The sequence below is a fragment of the Panthera pardus genome, unplaced genomic scaffold (assembly GCF_024362965.1).
Source record: "Panthera pardus isolate Hobbes unplaced genomic scaffold, ASM2436296v1 HiC_scaffold_8, whole genome shotgun sequence".
NCBI lineage: Eukaryota > Metazoa > Chordata > Mammalia > Carnivora > Felidae > Panthera > Panthera pardus.
In genome coordinates, this window is record NW_026527013.1 from 109,689,883 (window position 1) to 109,704,697 (window position 14,815).

General features: G+C 35.6%; 1 protein-coding gene across 3 annotated transcripts in view; it reads left to right on the forward strand.

The window, feature by feature from the left end:
* Positions 1-11,409, forward strand: part of AHR (aryl hydrocarbon receptor) — a 53,617-nt gene extending 42,208 nt beyond the window's left edge. For all 3 annotated transcript variants that reach the window (XM_019443523.2, XM_019443524.2, XM_019443525.2), the window contains 2 exons: positions 4,807-6,061; positions 8,906-11,409. In XM_019443523.2, the coding sequence (XP_019299068.2) occupies positions 4,807-6,061; positions 8,906-9,052 (1,402 nt within the window). In that variant the 3' untranslated portion in view covers positions 9,053-11,409. The remainder of the gene's footprint in view (positions 1-4,806; positions 6,062-8,905) is intronic.
* Positions 11,410-14,815: the final 3,406 nt, after the last annotated feature.

Sequence of the window (14,815 nt, forward strand, 5' to 3'; positions counted from 1 at the left end):
GTCTTGTTTTTTCTATTCATGATTTTTAAATATAGTAGTATGTACTTTTTACATTGGGGATTTTCTGGGTTTTTTGTTTAAAAAAAAATTTTCTTAATGTCTTCTAGAGCAAGTGCACGTGAGTGGGGGAGGGGCAGAGAGATAGGGAGACACAGAATCCAAAGCAGGCTCCAGGCTCTGTGCTGTCAGCACAGAGCCCAATGTGGGGCTTGAACCCATGAACCTTGAGATTGTGATCTAAGCCGAAGTTGGACACTCAACCGACTGAGCCACCCAGGTGCCCCTGGTGTTTTTGTTATTGAATTTTACATCAATTCCACTGAAGTTAGAAAACATTCTGTGTGTGATGTCAGTGTTTTGAAATTTGTATTTTTTGTATCATTTATGATCAAATGTTTTATGGTTAAATATATAGTCAGTGTTAGTAACATATCCCATGTGCTCTGGTAAAGAATCTATGTTCTATTGCAGGTATAGTGCTCTTCATTTATCAGTGGTTTCATTTGGGCTGTTCATATTTTTACTATTTGAGTTTGCTTGTTAGTTATTCAAAGGTTATTGGTTGCATTTTCTCATTACCAATGAGGCAGGACATCTTTTGTATCTTTCTAGGGCATTTTCCTTCTATGAATTGTCCGTTCATATTGTTTGTCTATTTTCTCCTATGTTGTTTGCTTCTCTCTGGGTCCTCATTGGAGCTCTTTACTTCCTATGGGTGTTAAGTTGGATATATTTATACACACACATACTATATGTAGTATACATGTGAAATTACAAACATGACACGTTTTATCCATGTATAAACTTGATTTATGAATGCTTGTGCCATGTAAGATTTTTAATTTTTATGTCAATTATGCTAGTATTTTCCTATAGAGATTCTACATTTTATTTACACATGACTCTTCCCACTCAGATTTCTAAGATTTTTTAAGTATAATTAACATACAATATTTTATTAGTTTCGAATGTACAACATAGTGATTCAACAATGATACACATTATGTAGTGCTTACCGTAAGTGTAGCTGCCATCTGTCAGCATATAAAGTTATTACAGTATTATTGACCGTATTCCCTGTGTCGTACTTTTCATCCCCATAATTTATTATAACTGGGAGTTTATACCTCTTAATCCCATTCGTCTATTTAACCCATCCTCCCAGCACCTTCAGTCTGGCAACCACCAATTTGTTCTCTATTTATGAAACTGTATCTGTTTTTGTGTGTGTGTGTTTTGTTAGTTTTCTAGATTCCATGTAAGTGAAATCATATGCTATTCATCTTTCTCTAACTTTCACTTAGTGTAACACCTTTTAGGTCCATCCATGTTTTTATAGATAGTAGGATTTCATTCTTTTTTATGGCTGAGCAATATACCATATCTTCTTTATCCTCTCTTCTGTTCAATAGGTTGCTTCCATATTTTGGCTATCGTAAGCAGTGTTGTAATAAACATAAGGGTGTCTCTCTCCTTTTGAGTTAGTGTTTTCATTTTCTTTGGGTAAACACCCAGCAGTGAAATTACTGAATTGCGTGGTGGTTATTTTTTTAATTTTTTGAGGAGCTTCTATACTGTTTTCCACAGTGGCTGTGCCAGTTTACATTCCCACCAACAGTGCATGAGGGCTCCCTTTCCTCCACACCCTCACTACCACTTGTTATTTCTTGTTTTTGATGGTAGCCATTCAGACTGGTGTGAGGTGGTATCTCATTGTAGTTTTGATGTGCATTTCCCTGATAATTAGTGATGTTGAACATCTTTTCATCTGTCTGTTAGTCGTCTGTTATCTTCCCTGGAAAAATGTCTATCAGGTTCTCTTTTTAATCAGATTCTTTTTGGTAAGTTGTATGAATTATTTATATATTTTGGATATTAACCCCTTATTAGATACATCATTTGCAAATATCTTCTATTCAGTAGGTTGTCTTTTCATTTTGTTGATTGTTTTTTTCACTTTGCAGAAGCTTTTTATTTTGGTGCAGTCCTAATCATTTGGTTTTGTTTTTGTTTTCCAATTTGTCGGCATACAATTTTTCATATAGTCTCTCATATTTCTGTAGGGTTGGTTGTTACTTCTTTTATTTCTGATTTTATTTATTTGCATTTTCTCTCTTTTTTTCTTGATCCTCGCTAAAGTTTTATTGATTATCTTTACAAAGGCTGTTGGTTTCATTAATCATTTCTTTGTAGTCTCTATTTCATGTATTTCTGCTCTGATCTTTAGTATTTCCTTCCTTCTAACTTTGTGTTTATTCTTTTTCTAGTTGCTTTGGGTGAAGGGTTAGATTTGTTTCAGATTTTCCTGGTTTCTTGAGATAGGCCTGTATTGGTTTCAACTACTTAGAACTACTTTGGCTGTGTCCCAAAGATTTGGACCACTGTATTTCCATTTTCATTTGTGTCCAGGTATTTTCTGATTTCCTTTTTCATTTCTTTGTCATTCCTTTGGTTTTTTAATACCCTGTTGTTCAGCCTCCATGTATTTGTGTTTTTTCTAGGTTTTTTTTTTTTTTCCTTACAGTTGATTTCTAGTTTCATTTATCTGTGGTCAGAAAAAATCCTTGTTTGGATTTCAGTCTCAAATTTACTGACACTAGTTTTGTGACTTAACATGATCTGTCTTAGAGAATGTTCTGTGTGCATTTGAATGTGCATTCTACTTCTTTTAGATGGAATTCCCTGTTATAGATTAACTCCATCTGGTCTAATGTATCATTCAAAGCCACTGTTTCCTCATTAATGTTTTGCCCAGATGATCTATCCACTGATGTAAGTGAGGTGCTCAAGTCCCCTACTACTGTTGTATTATTGTCATTTTGTGTCCCTTTATGTCTTTCATTTAGGCTTCATATATTTACTGATCCTCTACTAGGTGCATAGATATTTGCATTTGTTATATCCTTTTGTTGGATTGACCCCTTTATCATTATGCAATGCCTTCCTTGTCTCTTGTTATAGTCTTTGTTTTAAAATGTATTTTGTCTTTTAAGTATTGTTACCCCAGCTTATTTTATTTTGCTTTCATTTGCATGGAAAATATTTTCATATCCCTTCACTTTTAGTCTGAATTTGTCTTTAGTCTGAAGTTAGTCTCTTATAGGTAGCATATAGATGGGTCTTGGTTTTTTTCCAGTCACCTTGTATCTTTTGATTGAAGCATTTAGACCATTTATATTTAATTAATACATTAATTGCCATTGTGTTCACTGTTCTGATTTTTTTTTGTAGTTCTTCTCTTTTCCCTTCTTATTTTCTTGCTTCTCTTTTGATGGGTATCTTTCTTCAGTGTCATACTTGGATTTCTTTCTCTTTATTTGATATTATTTTTTAAATCTTTTACATATTTTTGGTCTGCAGTAACCTTAAGGTTCATATATAACATCCCAAGTATATAGCAGTTTATATTAAGTTGATGGTTGATGGTTGCTTAAGTTTTAACACATTTCTAAAAGTACTATGTTTTTGCTGCCCTCTCCATTTTTTATATATTTGATGGTATGTTTTATCTTTGATTACCTAAACTAATATTTAGATCTAATTCATTTTTACTACTTTTGTCTTTTCATCATCATAAGGTTAAATCATGCATTTATAAATGATTGATCTCCTGCCTGTACTCTAGGTTTGCCAGTGACAATTTTCCTTTCTTAATTTTCTCACTTCTTGTTGTGACCTATTTTTTCCTGAAAGAAGTCCCTTTACATTTCTTTTAAGTGGTTTAGTGGTGATGAATTCCCTTTAACTTTTGTGTGGGAAAGTTTTCATCTCTTCTTCAATTCTGAGTGATAGCCTTGCTGTAGGTTTGTTTCCTTTCAGTACTTGGAATATCTCATGACAGCCCCTTCTGGCCTGCAGAGTTTGGCTGCTTCCTGGACCAGAAAACCTGTTTCCTTCCCCAGTTTAGGGAATTTTTCAGTCCCTTTCCTTCTGTCTTCTTCTAGGAGCCCTATAATGTGAATGTTTGTGTGTTTGATGTTGTCTCAGAGACCCCTTAACTTATCCTTTTTCTTTTTGCTGTTCTCCTTGCCTACTTTCCATTACCTGTGCTCCAGATCACTGATCCATTCTTCTGCATCGTCTGACCTGTTGTTGATTCCTTCTGTATTTTTCATTTTAGTTATTGTATTAAACTCTGATTTTTTTTTTTTATATTTTATGTCTCTTGGCTGAAGCAGTCACTGAGTTTGTCTACTCTTCTCCCAAGTCCAGTGAGCATTTCTTTGAACTCTTTATCAGGTAGATTGTTTATCTCCATTTTGTTTAGTTTTTCTCAAGTTTTGTCTTACTCTTTTGTTCGAAGTGTTATCCTATTTTCTCATTTTGACTTTCTCATTAGGTTTAACAGGTACTCCCAATCTTGAAGGAGCAGACTTGTGTAGGAAGATCTCCTATGTAGGTTGCATGTCTCTGGCACATTTGGCTGAATGACTAGTGCTGTAGAGGGCAAGGAGTCCCTAGTTGCTCTGCACAGGGGTTGCCTTGGCTGGGATGGTTAATTCCTAAGTGTTATAGTTTGTTTTTATACTTGGATCTTTATTCCACTTTGAATTTATTTTTTTCAGGAGGATTTCAGGGGTGGAAACTGAGAATGGATATAATGACTAAATTCTGGGATAAATTCTAAATCACTTAAATTTTTCTAACAAGTTTTCTAACACTTGTTATCTGGAACATTTATGTCAAAGTAAAGTTCATGTTCCAGATCAAACTCAATTACAATGTATTTTGCTTTTATATTGTTTTTCTATTACATTTTTCTAAGTGTTTGATATAACTTTTTTTTTTTCTCATACCCAATTTTAGAGATGAAGAAGGAACAGAGCATTTACGAAAACGAACTATGAAGTTGCCTTTTATGTTTACTTCTGGAGAAGCTGTGTTATACCAGGTAAATAACCCTTTTCCTCCCATGATGGATCCCTTACCAGTGAGGACTAAAACTACTGCTTGTGGAAGAGAGTCTGCTACCACATCAACTCTAAATAAGGAATCTTTCAATCCCAATTCCCTCCTGGGTGCCATGATGCAACAAGATGAGTCTATTTATCTCTATCCTGCTTCCAGTAACACAGCTTTTGAAAGAAATCTTTTTAACGAACCTATGAATGAATGCAGTAATTGGCAAGACAGTATGGCACCAGTGGGAAATAACAGTATCCTGAAACATGAGCAAATAGGTCAGTCTCAGGATATGAACCCAGCAATCTCTGGAGGTCAATCAGGGCCCTTTGCAGACAACAGAAATAGTGACTTGTACAGCATTATGAAACACCTAGGCATTGATTTTGAAGATATCAAAGACATGGAACAGAATGAGGAATTTTTCAGAACTGACTTTTCTGGTGAGGATGACTTCAGAGATATTGACCTCACAGATGAAATCCTGACCTATGTCCAAGATTCTTTAAGCAAGCCTGCCTTCCAGTGTCCCGGTTACCAGCAGCAACAGGCCGTGGCTGTGAACTCAAGTTGTATGGTACAGGAGCACCTGCAGCTAGAACAGCAGCAGCAGCAGCAGCGGCTGCAGCACCAGCAAAACCTCGTAGCATCGGAGCAGCAGCAACAACTGTGTCAGAAAATGCAGCATATGCAAGTTAATGGCATGTTTGCCAATTGGAGCGCTAACCAGTCTGTGCCTTTTGGTTGTCCGCAGCAAGAGCTACAGCAGTATAATGTCCTTTCAGACTTACCTGGGACCAGTCAAGAGTGTCCCTACAAATCTGAGACGGATGCTATGCCTTATACACACAACTTTATCCCCTGTGATCAGTTTGTGCTGCCACAACATTCCCAGGGGCCACAGTTAGACTTTCCCTTAGGGAACTTCGAACCATCCCCGTACCCTACTACTTCTAATTTAGAAGATTTTTTCACGTGTTTACAAGCTCCTGAGAACCAAACACACGGACTTACTCCAGAGCCGCCCATAGTAACTCCTCAGACGTGTTATGCCGGGGCTGTGTCCATGTACCAGTGCCAGCCGGAACCTCCGCACGGCCACGAGGCCCAGATGCGGTACAATCCAACAATGCCGGACCCACAGGCATTTTTAAACAAGGTAAGGGTTTTCTCAGGCTGAGTAAACCTTTTTAGTGATTCTTCTTACATTTATAGACCTCAATTGTAAATTTTTTATTTGACTATTTTTTAATAAGCCAGTACTTTTCCAGTAGTAGTGTGTTACTAATACTAATAGATCTTTTTTAACTGAACAGCCAAGGAGAAAAAAATCAAGGGCTACAGCAACATGAGTATGTCATATATTGTTTAGAATAGATCCTTTGGTTTATCTCTGTTCTTAATAATTACAGGACCCTTTAAAAATTCAGAGTTCAGAGGCGCCTGGGTGTCTCAGTTGGTTAAGCGTCCAACTTTGGTCTTGATCCCGTGGTTTGTGAGTTCCAGCCCCACTTTGGGCTCTGTTGTTGACCACTCAGAGCCTGGAGCCTACTTCCAATTCTGTGTCTCCATCCCCCACTCACTCTCTGTCTCTCTCTCTCAAAAGTAAATAAACATAAAAAAAAAAACTTTTTTTTTAAATATCAGACTTCAAATATATATTTGCATTTTTAAAAGTAATTTCTTAAAGCTCAATCTTTTTTGTATGTGTTAAAATCAGGTTAAAGTCAATACAGTTGTGCTTTTTTCAGACACCTTTGTCCTTGGTGATCCCTGAATTCAGTCTGAGGCTCCTCAGTGTTCTATGGTAATCCCTCCATGTTATCTGCCCAATCCTCATTTTATCCTTCAAGATGGAATGTTTTTTTCTAGCATCTTGTAAAAAAGTGTAACTTACTGGCTTTCTCTCATGTGGTCAAGCTGGGTACTGTGCTAAATTTTCTACTTGTCTAGAAGTTTTGTTTGTTTATTTGAGAGAGAGAAAGATCGAGCAGGGGAAGCAGAGGGAGAGAGAGAGAATCCCAAGCAGGCTCTGCACTGTCAGCACAGAACCCCATGGCGGGGCTTGTACTCATGAATTGTGAGATCCTGACCTGAGCCGAAATCTAGAGTTGGACACTTAACAGGCTGAGCCACCCAGGACCCCCCAAAATTTGTACTTATTTTTTAAGGGGCTTGAACTCACAACCCTGAGATCAAAACTCACATGCTCTACCAACTGAGCCAGCCAGGAGCCCCTATATCTTTAAACTATGTCATCAGAATACTTCTAGCAGCAAGCACACTTTAAATCTAATATATATATATATATATATATATATATATATATATATGTATATATATTTTAGATTATGTATATATATTTTTTACATTTAAACATATATATGTGTGTGTGTGTGTGTATATATGTGTGTGTGTGTGTGTGTGTGTATATATATATATATATATATATATATATATTTAAACAGTAATGGTAGCTGCTCTCTGTGGCCACTGGGGAATACATCATTTTTTCATTCATGCTTTTCTGTTAGAAAATATTGAGTTCATTTTATAGTATAATTAAGTAGGCTTTTGAAGAAAATCTTGATTTAAACTAAGTTCAGTGGTTTCTGTTTTCTGTGTATTATAGATTAGCAACAAAGATTCAAGTTAACATTTGTAATTGTCTTACATTTGGCTTGTATATGAGTTTTTTGATAGAAAATGGTAATGAAAGTTTTTCTTATCCTCATTTCTGACATCTTCAATTATATCAGAATTATTCAGTACACTCTCACAACATTGCTATGAAGTACCATGGATAGGTAACTTGAGTAAGTTGTTGACAACTTAATAATTTACATAACCTAAAATTTCATTACCAGGTTCTTTCAAGTTTTTTGTTTTTCTCCCCTCCCTGCCACTTTGTGTTACTTCTTTATGAACAGTGAGTTAATAGCAAGTCTGTAGACCTATGTATTTCCCCAGGGAGTTACTTTTAAAAATTGCCTACGTGGCTCACAGTATTATTTTATTGCATAGCATTGTTTTTGATAACATACTTCAAGACAATTGCTGACTTGCATTGTGTTAATGACTGGTAAGAGTAACTTAAAGGCTACCATTCTCTGCATAATAACTTCCATTTGAAGGCGCCACAGCTGCCATTCACTGAAGACCTGGATTATATGACTTTCACTATATATTTAATGTGTGTTTTAGAGGATCTTTTAAATCTGTATTTCAAGGAATTAAGGGTATGATTTTGATCTATATGAAAATTTCCATAACTTTCACTAACTATATCCAATACAAAGGCCCTATAATCTATAAAAGCGTACAGACTATGTATCTGGTTTTTTTTGTTTTTTTTTTTTTTAGTAGCAATTGTAGACGCATTAGACTATTTGCATTATAAGAAGACAAGAGCAAGCATTTTATTTGATAAAAATCTATAATTAGGATACTTTTTAATAGCACTTACTAAAAGCCTGTAACAAATAAAAATGGTTTAGGAAATCATACCCATGCTGTAATATTTTAGGAATATTAAGATGCTTCTATCAGAAATGACCTCTTATAGAAAAGTTCTACGTCTGCAGTCCAGTCTAGTCATTTTGAATGCAGTCAAGACTTTGGTACCCAGAACTTGCCTGAGATGAAATCTGGTCAAAGCCAACCTATGTATGATGGATATATCTAACTGTGATTCATAACTGGTACTCTCTGATCCATCATTTCCTATCCAGACCAAAGGCAATTTGTTAATCAAATACTCTCCTAATACCACTTCTGAGCTGAGACCCATGTATCACACATCTGTACCATCTAATGGAGAAACCAAATTGTTGTAAATGCAGCTAATACATAATATTTGCTGTGTTGGTCTTCATTGAATGATGTAAAGAATCTGAAGTTTAACATGCAAGACAAAGATTTTAAAAACACTTTTTAATATATCATTTAGTGGGTTAAGATGCTTGAAAAATCTAATAAGTTGCATTGCTATTTTTGTTTGCAGTTTCAGAATGGAGGAGTTTTAAATGAAACCTATCCAGCTGAATTAAATAATATAAATAGCACTCAGACTCCCACACACCTTCAGCCCCTTCATCACATGTCAGAAGCCAGACCTTTCCCCGATTTGACATCCAGTGGATTCCTGTAATGCCAAGCCCATTTTTCACCATGGATTAAAGAAGATTACAGAATAATAGAACTATCAGTGTTGGACATCAGCAACTTTACATGGAGGCATTGATGTATGTTGTTCGCACTATTATTCCAAACCAAATTTTAATGTTTTTAAGAGTTAAAAAAAAATTACCAAAACTACATATACTATAGTCATTAAAAAAGAAAGTGTACTGCCAGAGAGAGGGAGATGCTATCTTTATTGAATTCACTTTATAGTCTGAGTACTAGAGAATATACAAAATTTATTCAGGGGAACTTTATGACACTTTTAAATAAAAAATTTCTGTCAGAAAAAAATGGAATACTTTTGAGTTTTCAACTTATCTATTCTTATTAGTACACCAAATAACAAACTATTTACTTTCATCTTCTTTTATCTCAGATGTTAAAATAAGTGGTTTGGTGCTTTTATAAAAAGATAATCTCAGTGCTTTCCTCCTTTGTTGTGTAAGTGCCTCACAATTTTTTATACCTATAACACTGTAGGATGTATATTTGATAGAAAGTAAACTTTTTAATAACTTTCTGCACACAAATATTATTTGTATTTCTTAAATTCAGTCATTTGTATTAGTCCAGGCATGTTTTAACTGCACTACTCACCCACTTTCTTCAGGAAAAGGGCAAGTTATGATTGAAAAAATATTTATTACCTAGTTGCTTCTACATATTAAATGTTGCTATGTGCCTTACGTTGAAAAATTTTGAAAGTAAAATGTCTTTCCAAATTATTTTTTGATCAAATAAAGACTGAAGCACTAAAATGTCAACAGTGTTTTCGGGAGAAAGAGATACACTGCAACTTACCTTTACTGAAATCTCCACCATGGTGGTTCAGTGTTGCAGGTGTGCAAAGATCTGCTTGAATGGGACCGTGTTTATCAACTTGCAACGAGGAGGAAGTAGCTTTATTTCTAGCTCTTTAATCACCATTTCACTGTGTATAAATTCTTTAAAAACTACTTTAGACCTAGAATGAACTTTAAGGTAGAATGTGTTGACTTTATAACTTTCACTTACTAGTACAGTGGAAACTATTTGTTTTTTCTCATATTTGAGGAGCGTGAAGTTTGAACGTGGCAATGTTTGATGCAAAGTATTGTTATGAGTGACACGATTGGTGCATTTATATAGTTTATAATGAACAAAATTATATTTAAAGTATTTTCAAGCTTTCATTTGAAAATAGTCTATACCTTATATATGCACGTAATTTGAGTCTTACATATAGTCTTGCGTCTTTTCAAAATATCAAATAATGAATCCAACTGCTTTTACTTTGGTCTTAAGACACCCATGCCATTCTCTTAACTTCAAACAGTACATTGTTTCTAGGATACAATGGCCTTTATTACTGGTAAGGCAAATGATCCCCCCGATAACTCTACTGTCCTCAGGTAATTTTTAAAAAAGACTCATTTATTTAAATGTGACATCTGAAGGGCAGGCACATTTTTCATGTATTCTATAAAAAACATGATGGAATCTTAAACCAAGGTATAGTATTAAAATGCACTATTTTCACTTATTTTTTTTTTAGTAAATTAATGAATATCAAAGTGGCTTCAGAAAAAATATGTCAGTTCTATGAATTTTCAGTTCATTCTTTGAATCCATAGAATCAATTTAAGGAAAAAAACCAATTTGTCTAAAACATTTCATAATTTGTTTCCAGTATGAGGTATCACTAAAGGTTTAGACCAGTGGTCTGGCTTAATATTCCATTTTTACATTTAAGCTTTTCATTAAAAGCCTTCACAATAACCATTTTTGTTAGTGTCTTCCACATGCCGTTGGGTGAATTATTTAGTGGAAAAATAGGCTTTTTAAAGTGTGAATAGGATGACAGTTCTACACTTACAAAATTAAAAACTTTTAAAGCAATATTGTATATTTTTATCTATATAAAATAAAATGTATCTAAGAATAATAAAATCACATTAAACCAAATACACATTTGTCTGTATTGCTAAGTGCCAAACAGAGAATGCTCCGTGTGCTGGTCTAATGAGGGACTCATTTCTTAGATAATGTGCACTTCTGAGTATGTGGGTATGTCTAATTTGAACTTTTCCTAAACCAAGTTGTTCTTCCGGTACCAGGAGATTTGCCTGTGTTCCAGTGTATGAGGAAGCTTTCATTCATTACTCTGCACCAACTAGTGTTTTTCAGTATTACTAAATTTTTGGTAGATGTTTTCATGACTTTTTTCTTCAAAATATTACTGCATACCTATGTCATACATATTTTGTTCAAAATATGATTTATAATATCCTTATCAAACAAAATTGTATACAATAATATATGGTAATAAAATCAAGTATAAATTACATGTTTTAATGTAAATTCTTTCTGGTTCATATAGAGGAAAAGAGCATGTTTAGTACAGTGTTTTAACGATATTAAAGGCAATCATCTATAATATTGAAGGAGACACGAAGAAATAATTTATGAAATTCTGCCCATGGATATTTTAGCCTTTACATGGATATAAAAAAGGCTCTTCAAGTAACGTCGCAGATTAAAATGCTTCTGAAATGGAGTACTCTTTTAAACTTTGTATTGGTGTTACAGATGTAGTGGTGTTAGTGTCTCAGATTAAATTTTAAAACTCCGCTTTTAATAATATTTGATGAGTTTTTAAAACAACTCATGTTGTATTTTGTTCTCAGATTAGAAAAATTATTGCTTAAGCCTATCCTCTAACAAATATAAATGATACGTTACACCTTTGGCATTAAACTCAGGAAAACATTCACTAAGAATGTTGCAATTAGAATTATTTGAAGAAAAAAATCCTAAAACAACAGTTTTCATTCTATTAACTTTTTTTACATTAGTCTTATGTTTAGCCATTACAATCATTACAATCATTAGATATTTCTTCTCAACGCTCGACATATAAGCATGGCAAGTGACCAACACCATACTTAATTTGGACATTTTAGAAATACTGTGTCTTTTGTCTAAGAGTTCCATATTCAGTTTTAACCATTTGATCTGAAAACATCAAGTAAAAAAATCGAGATCATGATAATTGTCTTTGCTTTCACTCCAGTGGCTTCGATCAGCAGGAATGACTTCCAGTTGTGCCCCTTCACCGAGCCTGTCAAATACTGACCAGTGGTGGTAGTTACTCACAGGACTGGATAGTACTCTCATGTTTGCCTCCCAGTGTCTGCGGGTGACCTTGCTTCTAGTGTTACTAATACAATTGAAATCATCAGAAACCTGTAACGCATCCTTAGTGTGTCTGTACCTTGACCTCAACAGTGCCACTACCCTTGATCTCTTAGGCTCACCTACTGTATGTGAGGAGAGCTTCCCCTAACTTCCAGATGAATACCCTGCCTTTCCAAGTCTTGTGCACATAGTGTCTACATTGCCCCTGTCCAGTCTTTGTTCTATAAACTTCTCTCTGTGCTGCTTCTCCCTCCAGCCTGGAAAATACTTACTTGACCCTGCATCCTTTTCTTACTAAATTCTTTACCTCCTTTCTCTAAAATAATTTTTTACCTCCTAAAATCTTGTTTTATTTTTCATCTTTCTATTAAAATGCTTTATGGACGTTCACTTAACTTCCTTCCCACCAGAGGCTAATTCTCTATCCCTGCAGGCCAAATTGTACCATTTGTACCATCGGTGAACTTTTTTCTTCCCTTAGCTTCCGTGACATCCATTGTCCTGAAACCTTCTATCAGTCCTTGTCTTTCCTGTGTTAGCTACTCTCCCTTCTTCCACCTGGTAACAGACTTGGTTCTGACATTTTGTCTTTTTTTTTTTTTTTTTTCTATATACTGTACCTTTGGAAGCTCATCCATTCTGCAACTCCTGCCTTTATGATGAACTGCTGCAAAACCTGTTGTCTCTTATCTTACCTCTGCTAATCACTGACTGACATTGTGGAACATCTTCTCCCTCTGAGAGCATAGCAAAGCTTAGCACACAGGCTCTGGAGTGTGATTCCTGGCTTTGTACATATATGATATGAATCATTGGGAAGATCTCTTACTCTGAGTCATAGTTTCTACAAAATAAGGATAACCATAATACCTGCCTCACTGGATTGTTGGAGGATTCAATAAATGATTTATGATAAACTACTTAGTTCCCAATGGCCAAAACTGGAACAATTTGAATAACATAACAACAGCATTGGATTAAAACCCAAAGAATAAAATAAATATTCTGAGTCCATCCTGATCTATATAAATGATTAAACACATAAATGAGCAAGAAGGGGTAAATTTTCTTTATAGAAGAATCCTAAGTGTTTGTAGATACTACATTCTCCCAATAGATGGAGCTTAGTACCCCTTCCTTTTGAATGTGGGCCGAACTTAGTAACTTGCTTCCCAAGAACAGAGTCCAGAAAAGGGAAAAAAAAAAAAAACAAAAACAAAAACCATAATGACTTTACACTGTAGCAATCTGGCAAGCACTGCTTTAACCCAGTGATTGGGGTTGACATCACCAAGGGTAAGTCATGGCAGCGTGTTCTCCCTAAGTGATGCTCTGACAAGCACACTTCAGCTCTACTGAATCCCAGTCTAATTGTGTGAAAGTATCAGACAAACCTGAAGTGAGAAACAATGCACAAAATTCCTGAGTATTCTGTAAAATGTCAAGCTCAAGAAAAACAGACCAAGACACTGTCACAGACCAAAGGAGACTAAGGAGGTAAATGGGCACTAAATATATTACGGCATTTTGGATTGCATCCTGCCATTGAAAAAGGACACAGCTGCAAACAAGGGTCCAATTTGACAAAAAACAGCAACAGTTACAGAAATCCCAATAAAGTTTGCTTGACATTAATTTATTTCCTTGTTTCACCAATGTCCCATGGCTATGAAAGACACTGTGTGGTGTTAGAGGAACCTGAATGAAGGGGATGAAAACTTGCTCTATTTTTTCGGGGTGCTTGGGTGGCTCAGTCTGTTAAGCAGCCAACTTCAGCTCAGGTCATGATCTCGCAGTAAGTTTGAGCCCCACCTCAGGCTCTGTGCTGACAGCTCAGAGCCTATAGTCTGCTTCCCATTCTGTGTTTCCCTCTCTCCCTTTCCCTCCCCTGCTTGCTCTCCCTCAAAAATAATAAACATTTAAAAAAATGCTCTATTTTTGCATCTCTAATTTAAATCTAAAATTATTCCAAAATAGTTTACTTAAAAATCATTTTCTAGGGGACCTGGGTGACTCAGTTGGTTAAGCGTCCGACTTTGGCTCAGTCACAGCTCATGATCTCACAGCTCATGAGTTTGAGCCCCATGTCCAGCTCTGTGCTGACAACTCAGAGCCTAGAGTCTGCTGCAGATTCTGCGTCTCTTTCTCTCTACTCCGCTCGCACTCTGTCTCAAAAATAGACATTAACAAAGAAATCATTTTCATATTAAATAAACAGTTTGATGATAGCCACATAGCAACTACTCAATAACTATCTGCTTTTACTATTTCCCTGTGATAGCCATGTAACCTCTTCTCAGTTGGAGGTAAATCTGTGCCTGACACTAATCCTTTTTTTACATTGTTTTATTTTATATTTGAGAGAGAAAGAGAGAGAGAGACAGAGCATGAGCAGGGGAGGGACAGAGATGGAGACAGAATCTGAAGTAGGCTCTAGGCTCCACGCTGTCAGCACAGAGCCCGATGCAAGGCTTGAACCCACCAACTGCGAGATCATGACTCGAGCTGAAGTCAGACGCTTAACCAACTGAGCCACCCAGTCACTCCAGGA